The 24,749-nt window shown below is 40.4% G+C and overlaps 1 protein-coding gene and 1 long non-coding RNA gene across 2 annotated transcripts; both read right to left on the bottom strand.

Moving 5' to 3' along the window:
* Positions 1-430: 430 nt before the first annotated feature.
* Positions 431-6,320, bottom strand: dtx3la (deltex E3 ubiquitin ligase 3L a). Its single transcript, XM_071485529.1, has 5 exons — positions 6,145-6,320; positions 4,334-4,426; positions 4,084-4,235; positions 2,078-2,286; positions 431-1,554 (listed from the first exon to the last, which is right to left on the bottom strand). The coding sequence occupies exons 2-5, from the start codon at positions 4,413-4,415 to the stop codon at positions 1,485-1,487; spliced, it is 513 nt and encodes a 170-aa protein (XP_071341630.1). The 5' UTR covers positions 4,416-4,426; positions 6,145-6,320; the 3' UTR covers positions 431-1,484.
* Positions 6,321-10,128: 3,808 nt separating this feature from the next.
* Positions 10,129-22,983, bottom strand: LOC139625495 (uncharacterized). Its single transcript, XR_011691900.1, has 2 exons — positions 22,167-22,983; positions 10,129-11,373 (listed from the first exon to the last, which is right to left on the bottom strand). It is a non-coding gene; the product is annotated as an uncharacterized lncRNA (long non-coding RNA).
* Between the last annotated feature and the right edge of the window lie 1,766 nt (positions 22,984-24,749).

Consider the following 24,749-nt stretch of genomic DNA (forward strand, 5'->3'; position numbering starts at 1 on the left):
ATGACCGTGGGCCCAACCCATCTTAGTAGAAGCCCCATTGGCAGGTGTGTATGTGTTTACATATGACTGGCTGTCATATATTTTTTTCTGTCTTATATTGACCCTATTTAGATGTTACCTTTAATTTGTTCAGTGATGACCCTGATGAAGGCTACAAACCGAGATGTGTCAGTCTAATAAAGTTCTTCCATTTACTTTGTTGTCAGAGTCAAGTGTTGCCAAAGATAAATAAAAATATGATATGTACAATGAGTTGGTTAAATAGAACAAAAGTATAACAAAAACATTTACTGAAATATTCCTTATCTGCTGCAATTTTTGTTATATTATTATATATTATTGTTATGTTTAAATATCTAATTATACATATTATATCAATTATTTATCTTTTTAAGTACCAAAGAGTCATAGATGAAGATATATTACACTCTATGTTGCAAAATGATTTTTTAATTCCACAAAACAAAAACAAAATAAACAAAATAATAATAATAATAATAATAATAATAATAAAGAGACATTAAAACATTGCTGTGACTTCAAGGAACATATCGATTTTACTGTCACTTAAAGAATCATTTAATACACTCAATCCATAATAGATGAAATTTCATGCAACAAATGGATAATAATGTTTCTGTTCAGTAAGTGGTGTTGAGAATGTTCCCTGCAGTACTGACAAACAAATTAAATATTCACCTCACTTATACTGGGATGTGACCTGTATAAATATAATAACATGACTCCCTATTCTCAGCACTGATACAATCCTTATACATTATGACATGTTATGGCACAAAAAACACCACCAAAAGTTGGAATTAATACATAGTTATACATACATAATAAATACAAGTGCAAAGGTTTTAGCAACTTGTGAAAAAATCCTGTGAAGTGAAGATGCTTTCAACACTTTCTGTTTATCATTTTACATCATACAAAATGTGGTAAACAGAAAACACCTAAATCAAATCAATATTTGTTGTGACCATCCTTTGTCTTAAAACAGCACAAATTCTCCAAAGGTATACTTGCACAAAGTTATCAAGGTATTTGGCAGGTAGGCTATTCCAAGCATCTTGAAGATTTTGCCGCAGTTCTGCTGGATTTAGAAATCAGGGCTGTTGCACTGTTGCAGACTCCTCATTCTTTTTGTCAGTGAACGGACTTCTTTATGACGCTGGCTGTGTGTTTGGGGTCGTTGTCTCCTACTGCAGAATCACCAATCCAAGATCAATCAGACACCTCCCTGATGGTGCGTAAAACTTTTTCAGTTTTGTATATTTCAAATATAAGAACTACAGTAATGTAACAACACACAGATCACACTCAAGATTATACACTGACAACAACAGCCATCAGATGACATTTTAAAAAAGACAGGTTGTAGTTTTGTATGGCAAAGATTATCTTGCCATTCAAAGATAAATTGTAGTTCAGTAGTCTGTGCCTTCATCTGTCCATCCAGCAGGGTGTGTCATGTATTATTCAATGCCTTTATCCTTCAGTAGCCTTCTCACAGTCTTGAAGTAGTCTTCGTCTGGGTAGCCATCACTGAGAGAACATAAATTACAGAGACAGTGGTTTATTACATTTCGAGCAATGGTTCTCAAAGTTCATCTGTCACGCCCCCCTTTGAAAGCAGACAAACATATTCATGCCCCATTACACTAGTTTTTTTTGTTGTTTTTTTTTTTTCCCAGACATTACTGGCGAAGCAAAATAAGCCAAATTAAACATAATGTTATTTGAATATTATTATCATTACAAGATAGTCAAACATTGCCCAATGTGCCAGAGCATGGGCAAAGATTTGGGCACAGCTGTCAATTTATTTACCTATCTCAAACTAACTTGATTAACTTGATTAACTTGATTTTAACCCACCCAGTAATAGATGTTACCGGTAACATGAGTTGCCAGATTTTTACGTTTCCTGCAAAATGTTGGTTATTATGATAAAGACCGAAGAACCGAATCTGTTTGCAACTAAAGAACATGAATGAGAGCATTGTTAACTCTTACACACTGCTGACCAGCTGCATTGGACCAAACTGTGTCTGTAATATTTACTCACACTCTGTTCCCTCCATCTGGCTGTATTTTTAGCGGGACGGAAGCTGTGATCACGTCCTTTCCATCGCTATTGGTGGTAACAGTAAACAGCAGCTGCTGGTTAAAGGCTTTTTCCAGCAGCTTCAGAACCTTCCTGCCCTCACGGTTGTCAGGCAGGTAAGCGCAGAGTCGCAGCCCTGAATAAGGCTGGCCGGGGTGAGGGTGTTTCTCCTGCAGATAAGTTAGGTTTCAGTGGCACATTAAACAACATTGTCTCCTACATCCTATTTAGTACGTGTGCAATTAATTTGCTTTGGCTAATATACTGTATTTGAAGGAAACAGAGTAAGGAGGCCAAATTAAAGGAAAAACCAACATAAAGTGTCTCAGTAAGGTGGTGGGCCACCATGTGTCTCCCACCCAACAGGTTCATTACTCCTTGGCATTGATTCTACGTGTCTCTGAACTCTACTGGAGGGATGAACACCATTCTCCAAAAGATGTTCTCTCATTTGGTGTTTTGATGAGAGCGATGTCGGGCCAAAATCTCCCATGGTTGTTCCAATGGGTTGAGATCTTGTGACTGTCAAGGCCATAGCATATGATTCACATCATTTTCATACTATGACCATTCAGCATCATCATCCTGTTTCTCCTCTCATTTTTCAGGTTTCTCCTTTAATTTGTCACCTGTCTGATAATTCTCCCCCAAGGTTTTATTGTCAGAGCTTCCTCAGCAGGATCTGTTGTGAAATATTTTCACAGCTGATCTGGCACCTGGCTGCACTGCCAGTAACTTAGTGCAATGGTGTAAATTTGACAAATACATTTAATTAATGTGTCAAAATGGTCCCTCCCAGATCTCCAACATTACAGTCACTGGAAAGAAGAATCCTAGAGATAAGAGTCAATGAAAGGAGGAAAGTAGTCATCAAAGTCACTGTCAGCAGCGCAGGAATAGTTTTATAGCAGTGCTAGCTAGTAGCTTTTTAAATGAATTAATATACACATAAATGCAAGCAAATTTAACCTTGATCTTATATTTAAAATGTAATGAGTGGTTTGAATGCTTGCGCATATCTCCTCCCACAACACACACACACAATGTGAAATGTGTGTGTCTGTCAGTGTTTATCAGTTTTCATCTCCTGTCTTCCTGTAGCTCTGCTAACCAGCTTAACCAGATCACCAGCTTCTTTCTTGGAAAGAATGCTGCCAGAGTCCCTACAGAAGAAATCAGTGCTCTTCACTGAGCTCTTTCAGTTTCCTTCATCCAAATCAGAATGTACGTTACTCTTTCACTTTCTGTTGATTTTTTTTTTTTTTTCAAGGCTGCATTTTAGTTGTTGTGTGTGACTTTGTGTTGTTCTGTTCTTGTTGCAGTACATTGTGTTTTAGTGTGAAGAATTAAAGTATGGTAACTTGGTAACTGTGCTTTTGAGTGCCTCTTATGGTGTACATGTATATAAATCCTAACAATATACTGTACACCAACAAATAAACATATACTGTATCTGAATATTAAAAACACACACACAGAAACACACACAAAAGTGGTTCCCATACACAACAAGAGGCAGTACAAACAGTGAAATAATCCCCATGAAGGATCCACTATATAGTACACTGAGAAAGCATTTTGTTATGCTGTAGATTTATGCTAAAAGGATAAAAAAATAAAAAAAATACATTCCCCACATCAATCTACGCTCATTACCCCATAATGAGAAACTGAAAACATAATTTTAGAAATGATTTAAAAGGGTCAAAATACTATATTTTAGTTTTTCCTTTTTAATACGTTTGCAAAACACATCTAAAATTCTATTCTCACTTCATCATCATCATTATTATTATTAAGTCATTATTGGGAGTGGATTGATGAGGGAAATCATGAATATTTTTGATTTTAGCTAAAGGCTGCAATGTATTAAAATTTGAAAAAAAGGGAAAGGGTCTGAGTACTTTCTGAATGTACTATAACTTAGACTTTATATATGTGTACAGTGTGGGTTTAGCCATGCTTACTGTCTGTATTCCATCTGGGAATATATAGTTGATCTGCACGGTGTTGTCATTAGGGAACCCTGGCAGATCTCTGTGGAGGATCACCCAGGTCATCTGGCCCTGTGGCTGGCAGCCATTCAGTACGCTATGCACTCCATTCGTGCCTTCATGAGCTGCACAGACACCAGGCCAGTCTTAGTCAGATTATGCAAAAATGGGTAGATAATAACAATAGAAAAGTAGAAAGATTTGATTTGATAGTTTGAAGGACCTTGTTGTACCAGTGATGGAGGACCCTGTCCGTTCAGATAGCGGTTACAGTGCAGCTTGTCACTGCTCTGGCCAGAGCCCATACTGAGCAGCACTAGACAAACACACAGAGAAGGAAACAGTTTTGACTGATTGCTGAGGCTATCTACAAAAATGAACATTGTCAAGAGCACATCATCTACCAATGTGTTGTCATGGTGAGGTCATCAGGATTATCTCAGTATAGGCTTGGAAAGAACAAACAGATATGTGCAATTTGAAAGTAATGGATGACAGGCTGCGGGAATTTAATGAAAAATGTTATGAGTTGCCTTATGGGAAATGTGGGATCCAGCATTTTTGAAGTTTGACTCAAACTAGGAAGTAAAAAGAAACCAAATCAGGATATCTTTGCTCTTTTCATTTTGGCTGTCCTTTTCCTAAAGCTATCTCTGTATGGAGGTACAATACCAAATCTCTGAGTACCCACAGGGAGGAAGCAAATTATTTTATTTATTATAAATCAAAGTCTGACAGCATTTTTATTAAGAACATTTCGCAGTAGGTAGTTAAAAGCACTGCACTTGCTAAGTAGTCTTAAAAAACATATGTCCACTCAGACAGGAAGGAGTATCTATTCCCACGACTGCTGGAAATTGTGATAGTGAGGTTTTGATGATCCACACCCTAAGGTCATTAAGGTTTCATGAAGAAAAGTGTGAATTGTTGTGAAACTGCTTGATAAAGATTTTGTAAGTATCAGTCACCCCCCACCCCACCCCCCTCTTCAGAGATGGTCTTACAAGCTTGATCTTACTCTTCTTTAACTGTCTCTCCCCTCCATACTCCTCAGTGTCCTCAGATAAGTGTCATCTGTCCTTTAGATACAGACACACTGCCGAGGCTTTTCCCTGAAGAGTTAGCTCTGTTATGTTGGGCATTAATTGCATTAATTGTTGCATTGCATTCATATAAACTGTAGGTAAAGCATCTCCATAGCCAAAATACCTTTAACACTACCCAGCACACTGAAGCAGTTAAGTGAACTAAACTTAACTAAACATGTGGTTAAGGTTGTGGAACAGTCATAAATTAAAGTCCTATGTTTTGTTGACCCATTCAATCCACCCCTTGATTTTAATAGGAAGACAGACTCTGAAAGTGGAATGTGTTGGAAATCCAAATTTTAGTGCATAATCATTTTATAGTCTTTCACTCACTGTTTGATGTTGTAGGTTACACCTGCACAAATAAAATGATCTACAGTCATATCCTCATAACTGCCTTTACTTTATCAAGACGGAGGAAGTCCACCAACAAGTTGAAAAGGCTGTGTAGTGATTATGTTTGTAAGAGACAACGTTTGTCTCATGGCTAGGTCTTTCTCTGTTTCAGGAAAATACAGCTCATCTCCCACTGGCTATCTCTAAAGAGTCAAACACAAAGAATTTGGGTCCAACTCTCAGCCTGTAGAAACACCTGAAGTGTATGTTTTCACTCTGTCGCTTGAATTGTTTTCCAGTAATAGTAGAGTAAAAATCAAGTTTGTCAAACTGCTCACTCAGGAACCCCTGTCAGCATGTAGTCAGTTGGCACATGTTACAAAAAACCCCAAAAAACCCGATAAAGTGATGGCAGGAGCCTGTGTTTTACTAGGTTTAAATTATCACTGTTGAGATACACATGTCCAGGAAGTACTTTAGTCAGACAGGTGAAACTTGAATGTCACTACAGACACAGATTAGGCAAACAACTTGTTCAACTTCTAATCATTACATCTAATCATTACAGTAAAACTGATCAGCAGTGCGCTGTTGTTACTGTCATCAGTACCTGTTGAAAAGTCCTTCTCCAAACCTTAGTGAAATTCTCCTCTTCTTCTGTCTCGGCAGTCCTGGAGATCAGTTCAGTTCATGATGATATGAGAAAGATACAGAGAGAGAGAAAGAGAGAGAGAGAGAGAGATTGAGTGAGAGATGGGTGTGTCAAGTTGCTCAGCTGGGTGATCTGTTCAACTGGTGTGGCAGCTTTGACAGGGACTGTAGTGTGTGTGTGGCGTAGGCGTGGTGAGTGAGCAAAAAAAAAAAAAACAACATTTCTAGATTTGAAGACAAGGATAATAATGGGGTCCCAGTGTCAAAGCCCTGAAATGTGTATGAAAATGTACAAAAACTTACAATTATAATTACAACAAGTGTCACAGTATGCACGGTTCTTTTGCTAAATATCTTCAGTGCTGAACTGAAATGAACCGTGCTGAAATATTACCAGTGACAATGTACATAAAAACAGCACACTAACATGGGACTTTAAATACCAGTGAAACATGTAAGATAATCGAGCACAGCAAACCACAAACTGTACTGTAAACTACAGCTGACAGCTGATACTGTGATGACAAATTTCAACTTATCATCTAAACATACAGTACTAAGGGTGCTCACAGTAATGCAGACATAATTAAGAATAATTGCACTAACATATAACTCAACTGCATGTTTGCCAGGTAGCTCCATGATGCTGTGGACAAGATTATGGTAAGGGATCATATTGATTTTAGCTTGTTTTTATTTGCCCAACCTTGAGTTGTGCAAATGTTGTCTTTATTGCCCCATAAGATATTTAATTTGTTAATACAATTGTGCTTTACACTTAACAAACAGAAAAAGTCAAGTTTCAATAAATTACTTTATAACCATGCCTTCCGTCCTGTTTGCATTTGGGTCCAAAGAGAGGCTGTCTCTTGGCACTCTCCGACAGCACCCGAAGCATGGTAAATCAAATAACTGAACTTTCACGTCAAATGTCTCTACTTTCGTCTTTGCTCACATACTCAGTCCGCCCCACCTGCCGCAGCTCTGTGGCCACCTAGAGAATCCCAGGCTACAGGCCTAGAGTCTTTGTCCAGACAGTTGGATGAATGCTAATTTCCTTCTGCAATCTACTAGGGTCTTCTAACAACAGCCTCAAATGTTCAAATCGACACTCAAAGTACTAACATCCAACGGGCTTATCAAGAGGAAGATCTCTGGTGTGGGCAGAAGTCATTATTCAAGTCAGTCTGTGGGAACCTGGTCTAAAACAATTTTGTTAGAAAAATGAAGGCAATGCGTCTAACTGACTGTTTAAGGCTTTGGCAGGGAAACGGGAGTGTTGCTGATTATTCAGTTGATTCCCTCTGTCATATCCATCTCCCGGTCTGTGTTCGCATTTGGGTCCAAAGAAAACTGAACTGTTATAACAGTACTAAATTTCTCCCCAGACATTTTTAAGTATGCATGCCTGTTGTTTTGACGTTTAAAAACCAGATATTTTGTAACACACTCATTAATCATTTGGACTGATGAATTAACCAGAAGAGCTTCATGCTGATCCAAGCTGTAGAAATGCTCCCGCTGTGAGTCACGTTTTATTGTCTATGAGAAAAATGAATGGGACTTTTATTTCTGGAACCTTGGGTGCCTGAAATAGCTCCTTCCTCTTTGCAACTCTTTTGCGCTCCTATAATTGAGGCTACAGGAATTAATATTACTTTTAAAGTGTTTATATATTATATCTATTTTCTGCTTAACATTTCCTCTGGCTGACTGGACTTGTGTTGATCATTATGAAGGTCTATTAGCTCGGAGTAACCAGGTTTACTTCCACCTGATCAAAAGGAGTATACAGGTGGATAGTTTGTATTCTATATCATTTCCATGCATGCACATTTCACACTACAGAACATGATTAAGTGTTTATTAGGTTTTTAAATCATAGAATCAACTTGAAAAGGGTATTTGTGATATTATGACATGCTAAGGGTGGCACTGCTAGCATGTTTTTTTTTGTTTTTTTTAAAGTAAGGGCACTGCTCCTTCCTGCTTTCAAGGCTCTGGACAATTTGTTGCCCTATCAGTCCATATAACCTGTGGTTGCTCAGTTTGTCAGCATTCTTCTTTGCTCTCCAGCATCTTACAGCTTCTAGAGGCTAAAATACCAATAACTACATTCTCCACAAATAACATGACAGCATGACTGTCAAGGCTTTCACAGAGGGGCTCACTGCACAGCTGTGCAGTGTGACACAGAAGACCTCTGCAAAGACAGGCAGGGGTGTGGGGCTGAGCTTGTCAGTGACTGCAGGATGAAGGCTAAGGCTGGATGGAAGACTAGTGTATATTAAAGGATGCATAGGGGAAAGCAAATGGACACCTGCTGGGAGTGCAAAGCATAAGTTAGAATAGAATAGATAAGATAGAACCTTATTCATCCAGATGGAAATTCTTGTGCAAGATGCAGAAATTATCAATATTTAATCCATTTTCTGTTTGGGTTTGAACACAGAATTTTCTGAGCATAAACTGTTAAAGGACCCTTATTGTTTCTTCTTTTCTTACAATGCACACTGACTTTGCAAACTGATGGGCATTCGGGGTGGAGGGGGCTACACTGACATTCTAGACTGATGGGCCATTTCCTTTGACAGCAGGGAGGGGCACTATCAGTCACACAGTATGTAATTTTCTGCCACTAGGGGTCTCTCAATCAAAGCTATAACAAAAGATAGAGTTTGGTTTAATCGCAGAGATCTCCTCCTCTCCAAAACAGCACATAACAGGCGAAATATGTGAAGATATCTATGCATGTCAATCCACCTCAAAAGTATGGTTAACATAAGTAAGCACAAAGATAGTGTGCTACAACTTCTGCAACTGATAGTAACATTATAAACTATAGATACATATGATTTCTCTGCAGGGTACCTGAGCAATCACATAGTGAAGTTCGCAGATGAAACGGCTGTGGTTGGACTGATCTCCAAAAATGGTGAGTGTGTGTATAGGCAGGAGGTGGAAGAACTTGTGGACCGGTGCAGAGCAAACAATTTCTGCATCAGTGTGGGGAAGACTAAGGAGATAGTTGTGGACTTCAGGAGGAGAGGCCACACCCCCCTCCTCTCTTCATCAGAGGAGCACCTGTGGAAATAGTGTCCACCTTCAAATACCTGGGCCTGCACATCTCCAACGACCTCACATGGGCCACCAACACAGCCAGCATCATAAAGAAGGCCCACCAACGCCTGTACTTTTTGAGGAGGCTGAAGCAGGCCGGCCTCTGCCCTGCTGTCCTGACCTCATTTTACTGTTGTGTGGTGGAGAGCATACTGACATCCTCCATCACTGTTTGGTGTGGGAACTGCTCTGCAGCTGACTGGAAGGCACTGCAACGGGTGGTTAAATCTGCTCAAAAAATAACCAACAGCAGCTTCCCTTCCTTGGAGGACACTCATGTCAGCAGGTGCAGGAGCAGAGCGTCATCATGGAGGACCCCACACGCCCGGCACACGAACTCTTCAACCCCGTCCTCTCAGGCAGGAGACTGGCGCAGCCTCAAAGCCAGAACAATGAGGCTAAGGTGCAGCTTCTTTCCAGAGGCTGTGAGGTTTATGAACTCTCTGGCTTAAGTCTGTACTTTGTACTTTGTACTGCTGAACTTTGTACGGCTGCGACTGCATGTGGCTTTGATGCACTTCATGCTGCTTGGTTTTTTTAACTATGTGTTCTATTATTGTGGACTTTTAGGTTATCTAATTATTTATTATAGGGTCTGTCTTCAAATATCATTTATTTTGTACGCTGCTGGACCCGAATTTCGTTCTGAACTGATATGGTATCATGTGAAAATGCTCAGATATCACAATATGAGACCATAAAATGTCACTCTACAACTAGATCTGACTTAATGAGGATGATGCCTGTGAGCCTTTATTATTATCTCCTCCAAATCGCTGAACTGTTCTGGCCTGCCTGACCTGTGTCTGCAGTTGGGTCCTCCTTTCTGTTGCCTCGTACAAACCGTGACAGAGGGGTGTGGTCAGGACAACATTGCTAAAACACATCCTGTGGAGACAGACTGTTAAGTTTTGTTGAGGTGGTGCTTATGGGCAAAAAGTATCATTCTCATTAAAGGACTGTAGAGATGAAATGTATTCTGCTTTCAATATCTTGGTGCATCTATGTGTAAAAATGTTGCTCTTGGCAAATGTTGCAGTTTTTAAAAGTTTGTTGGTGGCTGTAGAAATGCTGAAATAACTCAAAGCTGGGGCGTTACAATATACTGGTAAAGCCATGTTAGCTGGGTTGGATAAAGAGAGACTATTCTCTTGGGGTTTGTTCAGCTCAACGTGTGGATCAATCAGACTCAGAGGAGATGAGTGAATTTTCACGATGTAACAGAAAGATGCTGTTTGTCTGTGTCTGTCTTACTTGTACTTCTCTGTATGTTTCCTTTTCCATCTCAATCCTGTTGCTGTCATCTGTGTGATGTCTTGGAGTGCTTTGAACACCAAGCTGTAAGGAGGAGCTATGTTTTCCTCCCTTCAGTCTTAATTCAATTTCAAAATTAAAAATTAGAAAGTTTCTTTTTCTCCATCTCTGTTTCTCATATGGGACATTCATGCATGCACGAACGCACGTACACACACACACACACACACACACACACACACACATATATATGTACAATGTAGAAACACCAATTCATTTAAGTAATCCTAAATGAATTGCTCTGCAGCTCTTGGACATCATTAAACCATCATACAAATTTTGTTAAATGTACTCTGAAGTGCAGCACTAATACTGAGTAATGACAGCGAGAAACAGTGGAAGCTAATCTGCTGCTTTTCCCTTACCATCTTGGCAGAGCCTGACTCCGCCCAACTCCTGGCTAATCCAAAAATGGGCAAAGAGGTAGTGTGGAGCCGAGACTTCGGTGAATGCTGGTTTGTGGCAAGCATATGCTTACATACCTGTCACTCAAAGCGGCACGCCCTCAATTATGCAGAACCTTAAGCCTTAATAAACTTTAAATTGATGAGTGGGGAAATTAGCAATAGAAATTAAAACCATTTTTTGTAGCAGGTTGCAAATGTTTATTTCTGCTGTAAAGTTGAGCATTTTAACATGGGAGTCTTTGGGGATTGACTCACTTTTGGAGTCAACCTCAAGTTGCCATTTGAAGAACTGCAGTTTTTGTCACTTCCATGTTGTCTTCATTTTCAGCCCTGGGGGACGCCGCTTGCTATCAGACAAAGGAGCATGTGGCAAAAGAACAAAACAATGAACACAATGAAAAGAGAAAATGAGTGTAAAACAGGATTATGGAAAATAGCCAAAAAGCAATGTACAAAGTGATCCGAGTGGTTCTATTTCCCTGGGGCCTGATGCACATTTCAGGGGCTGTAAACGTCTTCTCTCTTTGCTTCAACTAGAAAAGCGAGCAACTTCTATAGAAGTTTTGAATTGTTTAATCTGGAGTTATCTCACAAAAATCATACAAAGTGTGTCACTGCATGAAGCTGCACTGCTAGACTGACCTGTGCAACTGGTTTTCTGTGCCCAGTTAACAGGAAACAAAAAAGGAGGTCATAGCATAGGTTTCATGGGTAACATGAAGTCATCAGGGTCTGATGATATCTGAGCAGCTGATTCAATGTCTGCCTTCATTTCAGAAAACTCATGTTTATAAACCTGCTTTCCCACCTTCAAGTTTATTTCCACCTTATCATTGTTTTGATCATGTTCATTCCATTGCTTGTACCAATTTAATAACAAGAAATCTCATGCTGTTACTGTATATTGTGTACATAAACACATCTTTGAATGAACAGTGGCTTCATAAAGTATTCAGATGCCATCTCTTTTTGCGCTGTTTATTGTGTTCTAGATTTAACTACAAATAGATAAAATCAAATTATTTTGATTTATTAAAAGAACTCTACTCTCTGTAGAGTAAAATTGTGGATAGGCATAAATCAGGTCAAGGGTATGAAACTATTTAACTTCAAGTGTTCCACAGTGACTTTATTCATTGTTAAACCACCAGGACTCTTCCTACAGTTGGCTGTCCAGCAAGTATGGCCTTGGTCAGGTTGGTGACCAAGAAACCATCTGTCAGTTTAACAAAGCTTCAGAGGTCCTGTGAAGAGATGGAGAGCCTGGTGACCATCTAAGCAACAATCCATCAATTAGGTTTTTATGGTGGAGCAGCAGTAGTAAAAGGCATATGACAGCTTGGTGTTTGTCAAATGGCATTTAAAGGACTCTAAGAGCATGTAGTCTAACAAAATTTGAACTCTCTGGGCAGAACTCCAGACAATATGTCTGGTGGACACCAGTCACTGCTCATCACATGGCTAATGCCATCCCTACACTGAAGCATTTTGTACATCACAAGGTCCTGAGAGGATGCCGTCCCAGCAGCTCTGGGGAGAGTAGGGTCAGAAAGGGTTGTAAAGAGACTGACCGGCCCAGTAGAATTATGTCCACTGTCCACTGGCCTGCCAATGTGGCAGCCCACCAGGATTTGTCTCACTGCTTCTGATGGCCAATCCAACTTTGGTGCCTGGAGTAAACTGGACAACACCTAGGTGCTTTACCTTTAATAACTGGAGCATTCACAATAATCACAAATCACAACACCTCCAAAGGGCTCATCGATGACATCTGGTGTCCGGAGTCCAGGTGTTGTCTCACCTCTTAATCTACAAGACTGGGACCTTTTAGATGATCAGTGGCCACATCAGTTGGGATAGGAGAGGATGTGAGGAATCGTGCTGAAAATTTTGGTGAAGTCCAGGAACTCTTCCATCCCTTTTAGGGGCTTGTATTTGATGCCATATCTGTTGTGTGCTCCAAATGCCCAAAAAGGCGTGGAATCCCTGCTTTCCACATTGATGTGTTGATAAAGTGTTTCCTAGATAGCCAGCAAACCTGTGAGCCACAACACTAAAAAAGATTTTGCCCTCAACCTTTAGGAGGCTGATTTGATGGAACTGGCCTTTTCCCTTAGGATTATGATGCCTCCTGACCTGCACCAGCTTTCAGCATGATAATGACTCAAAGCATGCAGCCAAGAAATCACGGGAGTGGCTTTGGGACAAGTCTCTGACTCCATTATTATTCAGAATTAACTCCATTATTTTCAGGATAAGAGATTCTTATAAGACAAAATGATTATCATTGTCTTGAAAACTATTCTACCCAATGAAGTTTGAATGCTTCTCAGCCTGGGTAAGACAATTTGATGTCCTCCAGTCCTGGTTCTAATGGCAATGGCAGTCAATTTAGTTTCAGTTCATTCTATTTAAAGAGCCATGGCAGAGTGTTTTAGTTTTTTTTAATGTGTTTTCCTTTACGCAAGTTGTTTTTCACTCATTCATGTCCATTCAGTATAAAAACCAATTTGATTGAAACTTGCTTGACATAAGCAATTGGTTGGTTATATTTCAGGGTTAAATACAGAACACACACAGAATAAAGAAAGAAAAATCTTTGAAAGTGTACACTGGTGTCTGTTTTCACAGGAGAACAAACTTAACAGTTCTAACACTGTCCTTTACATTTGCCTCCCATATCTGTGAAGGAGACTTCGCCGGAAAGTGAAAGAAGAAAACCTTTGTAATCCCATCCTCTCAGGCTTGAAGATAGAGTTTACTTTCACTTGATAAGATTAGTGTTGTGGGTGCCTCATTCAGCAAGAGCATAAGCTTGATACATGGTAAATGGCACAAATAGCCGCAGAGCTGCTGTCAGGTATTACTGGCATCTGCAGTGAGAAATTAGGCTAAACTACAAATTAAATGGACAGGAGCCGTGCGCTACCACACAGAACTCATTCCCTTGCCCTCCCTGTCTTTCTCCTTTGTCTCACCTTCTCACCACTTTCCCTCTCTCACCTCATCTTCTCCAATCTCATCTCCCCCTCGCTTGCCTCCCTTTTACCCCCCTCTACTGCCCCCCATTATCTTCCATTTACTCTCCCTTTGCTTCCCCCATTGCCCTCCTGCACCCTGGCCTAACCAACCAGTGACTACTCCTCAGTTATTGGATAATTTGGCGTTCTCCCACATGTCTCTGTGCTAATTAAATGTGGTGTACACTGTCTGGAGAATGTCACAACTGATTTTTCTTTCTACAAGGAAGTGGGGAGCGATTTAATTTTGAAAAACCCACCAACACCCCTACCCCCACCCCACAAAAACACACATACACACTTACAGACATACACATACAGCACTCATCCTCATTCAATCCTAAGAGGAACCTCCATCCTCCATGCTTGTATATTCACTCTGTATTAACAAAGCCAGGTCCTAAATGCAGACAAACAAAAAAGGGGGTTAGTGGGAAATGGATAATTTAATAAAGAACACCAACTTTTAACACACACAAAGCATAACTAAGAAATAATCCAGAAATGAGATAAAACTCAGGAACCAAAAACTGAAGATCAAGGAGACACAGGGGAAAAAGAAAATCAAAAGACTGGGAGCACAGGAGCACGAGCCACAAGGGAAACTTCACAAAGGTAAACAGACGGACCGACAAAGACAACTAGGAGCACAAACAAAATACACACAAAGGGGCAAGAAAGAAGACACAGGTGTAACACATCAGGGTGGGGCAGACAATCACTGGTGCAGGAAAACAAGACAAAGACAGGACACACGAGGAAAGCTACGTAATAAAGCAGGAAATCAACCAAAAGTCCAAACATAAAGAGTCAAAATTGTCCGCAGAAATAGTCCCTTCAGGGCAGACTATGACATTTTTAAGTATTTCCTTTCTAAAGTATTTATTCTTTTTGTAAAATCCTTTTCCAGGAGTTCCAGGGTTTTCAGTGGCAAATATAAACATAGGCGGTGCAGTGATTTCACTGTCACTAAAGAGACATCCAATGGCTCAGAGCCTCAACTGAAAGAGCACACCCCAGCTAAGGCGTGATAAACAACTGTGTCAGCCCTGTACACAGATTTGTTATGTTAGGCTCAGTGCTACATTGACCTTTCTCATACAACAAAATACCGGTCCTGTCAAATTATTATTTTTATCATCTACTCACTGGATGTTTCATTGAGATACAGTGTTGGACTTTCTAATAATCTGTGAAAACAAATATATTTGAAAAACTGACTGACATAAAAGATACATGATTCAAACATTTTATGAACAACTCCTACTATCCTCAACTGACTTTCAGAGGCTGTTGTCAGTGACACTGTTTACTGCTCGGTATTGATCTTTCAGCTATAAAAAACACTCCACCCATAACTCGTGTGACTACAACTGGGTCAAAGTGGAAGAAGATCCTAAGCTGAATACTTTTCAGGCTTATTATAGTCTTTGATGTCAGTTCAGAGTATGTATTATGCATACCATTCATGCTAATTTTGTGGATATATATCATTATATAAATCTATAAATTAAGATATTCTATAATGTAAGAAAAAAGGGATGACAGCTGGTTAATATTTGGTTGTACAATTTGAAAATGAATTAGGTCCTAATTGGGATATAGAACTCCGAGTACCTATTATCATTTCTTGATGACTTCTATGAAAGACTTGTGAGGGACAGAGCACTTTGTTGTTGTGGGGAACAATATGATGTTTCGCCATTCTTTCGCCATTCCAGACACAGCGGGGGTTTACAGCCCATCCCAGGATGGTGTCACTTTTCTTTACAACTTACTCGCCATTCCTCTACCCCACAGTGGAATTCCTTTACTCCTGGAGGTGGAAAGTTTATGACCACCAGCCACATTGATCAGATGCCCTTCTTACATGACATGAACACTGGATGTCTGGGCATATCTGCAGAAGACTGCCAGGGATGGATCAGGTGTGCAAAAAGATTCTTTCCCAGGGGTATTACAAGAGAGGAGATAAGGTGTGATGTCAACCAAGTGCAGAAGACAGGATTAACTATCATTGTTGCTACTATTTCTGTAGCATTCCTATACAAGTATGTGAAGTGAATATATATATACAGTGGGGAAAGTGGTCCAAAGGACTTTTGCATTACTGGAATTACTGTAGTTTCAAAAAAGCTGAAAATGGTCCCAACATTTTTTGTAACGTATTGTAGCATTTCTAATTAATTCCTGTGTCATAGTGAAAGGTAGTAATAAAGGTAGCCTACTGAAACTCCATGCAACAAATAAGCATTGTTTTCCTGTTATGTATTCTTGCTTCAATCCAAAAAAAATACATGTATAATTAAAAGATAACCCCTAAGACAACAGTGATATATATTATTCTACTATCTGTGGTTAGATTAATTTTTAGGTCATTGTGTAATGAATGACAAAGTGTTGCTGTTGGTCGACAATTGTTATCAGTGTTCTAGGGGAGAGGTGGTCCATTTGCATGAAGGGTTTTGGGCACATTAATACATTAGCCAAGCTGCTGGTTCCTAAAACAAACTGAGCAGTTTTGAAAAATGTGTGTTACTATAACTGCAATATACAATTGTTTCTCACGTTGCTCAAGCCCAGTTAGCCTGTAGCACAAGATGTAATGCAATAAGCAATTTCTGATATTTCAGATTTTTTAGAAAAGGCTTTTTAGAAAAAAACTGTGTCCCATGTCAGGGGCCACATCCTTAGGAGGCTGCATCTGAAGATCGATTGCGTCACAGTGGCACAACTGGGCTGTCTTGGTGACTATATGAGAAATGCGTCATTCTTTTCCTTGGCAGTGAAGGCTCCAAAGGTTGGATCCTTCATGACCCAAACTATCCCAAGATTCATTTATTCAGTAATGAAAATAATATCAAAGCAAACAACTCCAACAGAGAGCATGTGGATTTTAGCCTTTGCGGTCTATTACGGCTATAAAGGGTGACACCCTCACAGACTGCATCCTTGACCCTTATTTGGGGCACAGCTATAGATTAATCTATTTTCATTTAATCCCAGGTGGAGCCAGTGATGCTCTATCTTTTTACTTCCAAACTGACTGCTGTCAAAGCAGAGTCCCAGCTCCTGGTTATGAGTTAGTTAACAACAGGATACATTTTGATACAGAGGATTTCTTGTTATGTACGACATACACCAAAGTTTCTGGATGTTGTTATGCTACACCCTCTCTTACCAATGAATTATTTGCAGTTCAAGAATGTCACATTTTCTGGACTAGAAAAAAAACGTTTCCAGTAAATAAAATCCATGCAGAAACTGTTTGCTCCAAAACAGATTTTGCAAAGCAAATAAGTGGGACATAAGGTTTGTGTCTAAAGCACAATTAAATAGCAAGCAAGTTATCCAAGATCATCGTTAATGCATACATGTTTCCTTATTTATTTGCTTATTATTTGTTTACTTCAGTTTTGAGGCTATAGTTCAGAGGCATTAAATTCAGCAACCTATTTCCAATAATATATATATATATATAAACGACTGTCTCAAGCAGAGAATTAAGAAACTGGGGTTAATTCTCCAGGAGGAAAGGGTTAAACAAATCTGCTGGTCTATAAAATGTGAGGTAAAATGACACTATGAGCTGATTTGCCCCTGTGGAAGAGAGAGAGAGAAAGTAGAAAGAGAGCAAGAGAGAGAGACTGTGACAAATGTGCTTTTGCTATCAAGCGCCTGCTAAGCGGGATGAGTCTTTTTATACCCTGACAACAAATAGAGATATCAGTGATATTAAAACAGACAAGGCTCCCTTTAACCTACTTGGCGCAATTTGCTTGGAGTTAATAGTCTGTTGTTGGAGATTTGATCAGCAGTGAGCCAAGTGGATCACATCCAGTCCAAACAGTCCATAGTAGCTGTCACTTCCCATCACATCAGCACTGCTGCTATACCAGACTAATTCAGAGGGAGGAAAAACTGCTGCTAAAGGAGAGTGAGTGAGAGTTTGTGTGTGTGCGTGTATGTGTGCTTGTATGCAATGTGAGGACCAGTTAGAGTTTTAGACCATTGCAGTAAGGACACTTTGGCTGGTCCTCACTTTCAAATGGCTGTTTGAGACTTAAAACTTAAATTTATGGTTCAGGTTAGACTTAAGTTTAGGTTATGGTTGGGCATTCAGTTGTGATGGTTAAGATTAGGGTAAGAGGCTGGGTAATGCAATATGTCAATAAGTGTCCTCACAAAGATAAGACTTGTGTTGTGGGGACCTAAATCTGTTTAAACACTCACATTATGGGGACTTATGGGGACAAAAGGCAAAGTCGAGTTAAGGCTAGGCTAAGTTTTAGGTTAAGGTTAGGGTTACGTCTGGCTCAGACTACACCTAGACAGCAAGATACATCTGGCCTGTGCTTGGGCCACATGCTTGTGCTTCTTCTGGCCCTATTTCCATGGCCAGTCTGGCCCATATATAGCATGATGGTTAGATGCTACTTCCAACTCTGGACCAATTCTGGCACACACACAGAACATCCTCCAGCTGTCAGCCAACACTGGAGTATAACAGCTGGAATCTGCCCAGATGTGGAAGTACATGGGCCACGCCCGGGTCATGGAACCAGGGCCTGTACATGAAACCAATTTTGAAATCAGGTTGCATCATGTTTATAAGGAAAAACTTCACAGATGTCCTTCTCTCTAATCTAAAACATGCACATACTAGAGGATATTACTTAGATTATCATGCCACAGGGAGGATCTTGGGAGCAATGCCCCACCTCAAGTGATTTCATGGGGAAGCAGATGTAAATAAAATGGAGACTGTGGTGCAACAACTTGTTGTAATGTTAGAAAATTTTTGCTGTAAGAAAAAAAACAAAAAATGAAGGCTGAACAAGTCTGGATGAAAAAAAATAGGTGGGAAGATGCGGTCAACACAGGTTATCTTTAGTGAGAACTGGAGGTGAGATTTTAACTGTCAGTTTTAATATCTGTCATCAGTAGTAAACTAGCTAACATTAGCAAGAATGTTTACCATTGCTTGACAACACAGCCAGCTGCTCTGGGACTGACGTTATCACAGTTATTATCATCCCAGTTTTAACTCCTAAATATCAAACATGTGTTATTGTAATAATTCATATTAATAAGGGAGGCCCTGATGAGTCTGCAAACTGTTTGGAAAGTTTAAAATTGGATCAGTGAACCCCTCACATTACCAGATAATCTAGGCTGAACATCAGTACCAACTAAGGTCCAGGGCCAAATTTCTCCTCCAGTTGTTGAGAAGGGTGAATGAAGCTTAAATCGGACTAAAACTCTTGTATTCTGAGCCCAGCTTCAGAATTCAGGTTAGGCAAGTCGTATTTATGGTCAAGGTTTGAGTAAGTCTCCAAGAAATGTATGTAATTCCTCTGAATGTGCAACAACAAAGATATGGTTGCACTGTGTAGTAGAGATCGTTTGTAAGAGTGCATGTCTGTGCAAAGACATATACATTTTTTACTTCTTAACTTATTGAACAATTGGTTGTTTGACATGAGTAAAACCATTGTTGGATAAAAATCTATGCTCTTGTGGTTGTATGCACTAGTTCTTGCTGCTCTCTCTGTCTCTCTCACACACACACACACACACACACACACGGATTTGTTCACTCTATTTACTGTCTATCTTCTTTATTTATCTCTGGTATCAAGTTGTTTACATGAGGTTTAGCAGATTGGCATCAGAAGTTGATTCTGTGTTTGAAGGGGATGCGCTGTGACAGCTCTGTCACCTTCCTGCAGGGCCTGAGCCTTCAACCTGACCTTATCTTCTACACAGTCATGTGCTGCTATTTCAAATTAGGAAAATATATTTTGTCGCATAATGCTGTACCTCCAAACCATTCATTGGCAAAGATTTTCAATTAGATATTCCTTTGGTTTTAGTGTTGCTGCTCAACTGCTTCACATTCATTAGAAATGTGGTACATTTTGGTAATTTCTTACGCTTTCCAATCATAAATTAACTGGAAACAGATCTGTAAATACATTTTTTATAATCTAGATTTATGAAAAAAAAGCTAAACTGATGTGAGGAAAAAAGATTGACCTGTTGTCCTTCCAAGAAGGCATCAATTGTTTCAGCCCAAGTCCTAAAACCTGTTTATGTCCAAGTGTCAAAGGAATTCTGATGGAGTGCAGAAGGAAGTAATATGATGTTGTGGTAGAGAAACAAAGTCCATGAGAGAGGGGTTCAGGATGGATTGTTTTTTTTTTTTAAAGCAAGAGCACAATTGTCCTAAGCCTTAACCACAAGGTTATTATTGTAACCATGACAATAAGGCTCCCCAACCTTCATGAAATAATCATTTTAACCCAAACCAAAATCTTTCCTTTTCCTAAACCTAACCAGTCCTCAAACATAGAATTGCCAAATTAGAAAAATGATTCGTTTTCCAACAGTGATTTGTATCCATTTTGCAAGACACATTAATTATTTGGTCTTTCCAATAGAAAAATCAGAAAACAATTCTATGGGCTCTATGTTTGTGTTGGTGCCATATGAGTGGGGTGGGGCTCATGGCCACCCAATCACAAGTTTTCACAAGACACAACATTAAATCTGAATTTTTAATACCAATCAGGCCAGCACCTTTTACTTGACCTCAAGTCACATTCTCGAAACAAATCATATTGCTTGTTTGTCACATCACAATGCCGTGAGGAAGAGAAAAAGTTAATTCATCATTCTCAAGGCTGCACCATGACCTGTGCTATTTTCCCTGTCAAACAGTACGTAAATGGATGTGGATGCTAATGCAGCCTTACAACAACCTGCCAGTGGATACTTTTCTCTGGTGGTGGACATGATGCTATTGAACATTATGTTAAGCTGCAGTGACATATTTCCCCAGCTGAATGATGTCCTTCAGGCTCTGGTCACTCTACATGACAAACTGTACAGTGATATTACTCTTCTCAGCTGTCAATCAGATAAAACTTGAGAACACAGCATCAGTTGTGACAGACAGGATGCACTTTCCTCACGCTTTCCTTGAAACAAAACAGGTTAAACTGGACCGTAGTTAAATAATTTCAGTGCTAACAGTGCAATCACTGGTAAGCTAGTTTCATTTTTTTTTGTCAGTGTTTTGTTGCCTGTTTTACTTCACCATTTAGTTTGCAGGTGGCCTATACTAGAGATGTTCCTTTACACTGGTGACTGTATTTACCGCCATCTGTCTTTGAAAGCAGCTGGTATCTATTCCATATGCTGTCTGTAATTGGAGTGACAAACATTTTCATGTCCATTTTTCAAGTGTGCCAATTACACATGGCAGATCTACTGGTTACATCTTGTGCAACATGTACCAGACTACTATTAAAAAAAAACAAACAAAAAAAAAACCCCAAAACAGAAATCTCTGTTCATATATTTACATTAATTGTTTTGTTTCAATTAACTATTCTGCAGTTTCTACACAGTAAGTCAATGCATCAATGAAAGGAGATGATAAAGTTCAGTAGCTACTCTCCCTAGAACTGGGCGTTCAACAAAGATGACTCCAAAAGCACAACGCAGAATGATCAGTAATGTAACAAGGAATCTCAAAGTAACAGCTAAAGGCTTAATGGGATGATTGGAGCTGGGTGACATCTCTGTTCATGAGTCTATCATACACATGGTTCTCCAAAAAAACATCATGGCACCTTAAATTTGCCAAAGGGCAGCTAGACTCTCCACAACACTATTGGGAAAATGTTTTATGAACTGTTGAAACTATGGTTGAATTGTTTGGGAAGAAAAATGATCTAGGGCTTTGCTGCCTCTGGGCCTGAACAGAGGGGAAGGGGAAATTAATTTTATGATGGTACTGTATCTTACAGGATAATGTCAGGGTGGCTGCCCACCTGCTGAAGCTCAGTTGAAGCTGGGTGATGCAGCAGGACAATGACTCTAAACATCGAAATAGATCAACTACAAAATGATTTCAAACAAAGAAAATCCACCCTCTGGACTGGCCCAGTCAAAGTCCAGACCTTAAACCAGTAGAGATGATGGATGGATTGTATGGGTGATGGATTGATGGATGGATGATGGATTGATGTGGAGAAAGCCATTCACACCAGACACCCTAAATAAAAGCTGAGCTGAGGCAGTTCTATGAGGAATAAGGGTCCAAAGTTTACCTCTTCTTCAGATGCTGGTCTATGTCTTCCAGCAAGCAAGTCAGTTTCCCACGGCGCCTCTGCCCCAGCAACTCCTTGCTGAACTTGTAGGAGTTGGCGATAAAGGCAGTTTGTTCCAGATGGCATCTTAAGTGGCACTCTTCCAGGGGGACGGCTCTAATCACCTTTTGTATACATCAGCAGGGCAAAGCCAATTCAATCCTCTTCTTTACCCTGCTTGTAGTGGGACTTTGGGGCTTTTATCTCCTCTCTGATGCTGTGGATCCTCACCATTCTTTGGTTCTTCAAGGAAAGTGGTCTGTAGTCTTTCTTCTCCTCTTCTCCGAACTAGCTCCGATGCTGACATTCAGGGGCTCCATCTTCCAGAGGATGTAGTTTACAAGACATGGTCTTCATAGCCATCATAGACCGCAAAGGCTGAACTGAAATGAGACACTCTGGCACATGAAGGAGTTCCACTTTTGCTGCACCATCTGTGCCCGTCCTTACTGTTGCGTCACAAAGCACCACTCCTGTTGCCTAGCAAGCTTGACAACATGTAACTTCTTTCATTTTTTAAAAAACTTGAGGCTTTAATTTCCTTGTTTTTTTAACAGTTGTACTGTTAGCTGTTCAAATGAGCTGTAACCCAGTGCTTACCACTGCACAATGAATCTTGGGATATGTTGGGTCACAAACAATCTACCTGTTGAAGCCTTCATTGCCTAGGAAAGAAGGGAACAGTGGATGGAGCCCTCGAAATGGGACCAGTCACACCACTGTGATGCAATCAGTCTTCATAGAATACAGCCCTTGAATTGGAATACTGTTAATGGTTGTTGGCTTGTAGCTTCAGAATCAGAATCAGAATCAGAATCAGAATCAGTTTTATTGCCAAGTATGCTTTCACATACAAGGAATTTTTTCTGGTGATTGGTGCAATTGATCAGCAACAGTGGGGCTCTCTAGCCTTGTTGATGAGGCTAATAGCAGATGGGAAGAAGCTATTTTTGTGGCGAGAGGTTTTGGTCCTGAAGGACCGCAGCCTCCTGCCAGAGGGGAGTGTCTCAAAGAGTTTGTGTCCAGGGTGGGAGGAGTCAGCTACAATCTTCCCTGCACGCCTCAGAGTCCTTGAGGTGTACAGGTCCTGGAGGGACGGAAGATTGCAGCCAATCACCTTCTCAGCAGAGTGGATGATACGCTGCAGTCTGTTATTGTCCCTCTCCGTGGCAGCAGCGTACCAGATGGTGATGGAGGAGGTGAGGATGGACTCAATGATGGAGGTGTAGAAGTTCACCATCATAGTCCTTGGCAGGTTGAACTTCTTCAATTGCCTCAGGAAATACATCCTCTGCTGAGCTTTTTTGATGAGGGAGCTGATGTTTAGCTCCCATTTGAGATCCTGTGTGATGGTGGTTCCCAAGAATCGAAAATGCTCCACGGTAGCCACGGGGGAGTCACACAGGGAGATGGGGGTGGGTGGGGCTGGGCTCTTCCTGAAGTCCACTATCATTTCCACTGTCTTCAGAGCGTTTAGCTCTAGGTTGTTCTGCCTGCACCAGGTCACCAGACGCTCAGTCTCCCACCTGTAGGCAGACTCATCGCCATCAGAGATGAGTCCAATGAGAGTGGTGTCGTCTGCAAACTTCAGGAGCTTGACAGACTGATGGCTGGAGGTGCAGGTGTTGGTGTACAGGGAGAAGAGCAGAGGAGAAAGAACGCAGCCTTGCGGGGATCCAGTGCTGATGGTCTGGGAGTCAGACACGTGCTTTCCTAGCTTCACGTGCTGCCTCCTGTCAGACAGGAAGTCGGTGATCCACCTGCAGGTGGAGTCAGGCACGCTCAGCTGGGAGAGCTTGTCCTGCAGCAGAGCCGGGATGATGGTGTTGAAGGCAGAGCTAAAGTCCACAAACAGGATCCTGGCATAGGTCCCTGAGGAGTCCAGGTGCTGGAGGATGAAGTGGAGAGCCATGTTGACGGCGTCGTCTACAGACCTGTTGGCTCTGTAGGCGAACTGCAGGGGGTCCAGGAGTGGGTCAGTGATGGATTTGAGATGGGACAGGACAAGAATATATATATTATATTCATATCTCCCTTCACCGTTGCCTCCAGGACGTCTTTGTCGAACTCCTTCAACAGTGAAGTCATATAAGCAGCTGGCCATTTAAATCTCCTCCTGATAGACTTGATGTTAGGGGGATTGGGTTGCACCACCTGGAGGTTCTGGGCACTATGGGGTGACCCAAGGCCTGGAAGTCTGACACCTGTGCTGCTCCTGCTCCTGCAAGACACTTTATCCTTGCTTGGTGAATCTCTGAATCATTCTTACAGATTTAGCCAGGTTTGTTCCCTTGGGCACTCCTGAGTACAACTTTCCATTAAAATTAATTGAAAATTGAAATATGATTTGAAAGCAGTTTGTTAAAGTTTGACTAAAATGCTCATTCATGGTTTTGACTAAAAGAAGAATACATTTTTTTGTCAACTAAAACTAAATGGACTTTATATTTCAGGAGTAAGAGACAGATTAATCAGAAAAATAGCAGAGAAAATCAACACTAAATGTGTAACACATTTAACGTTGTTTATTGTGTACTTTTTTTA

The sequence above is a fragment of the Trachinotus anak genome, unplaced genomic scaffold (assembly GCF_046630095.1).
Source record: "Trachinotus anak isolate AG129_WGS33_773 ecotype Australia unplaced genomic scaffold, CSIRO_AGI_Tana_v1 ptg000009l, whole genome shotgun sequence".
NCBI lineage: Eukaryota > Metazoa > Chordata > Actinopteri > Carangiformes > Carangidae > Trachinotus > Trachinotus anak.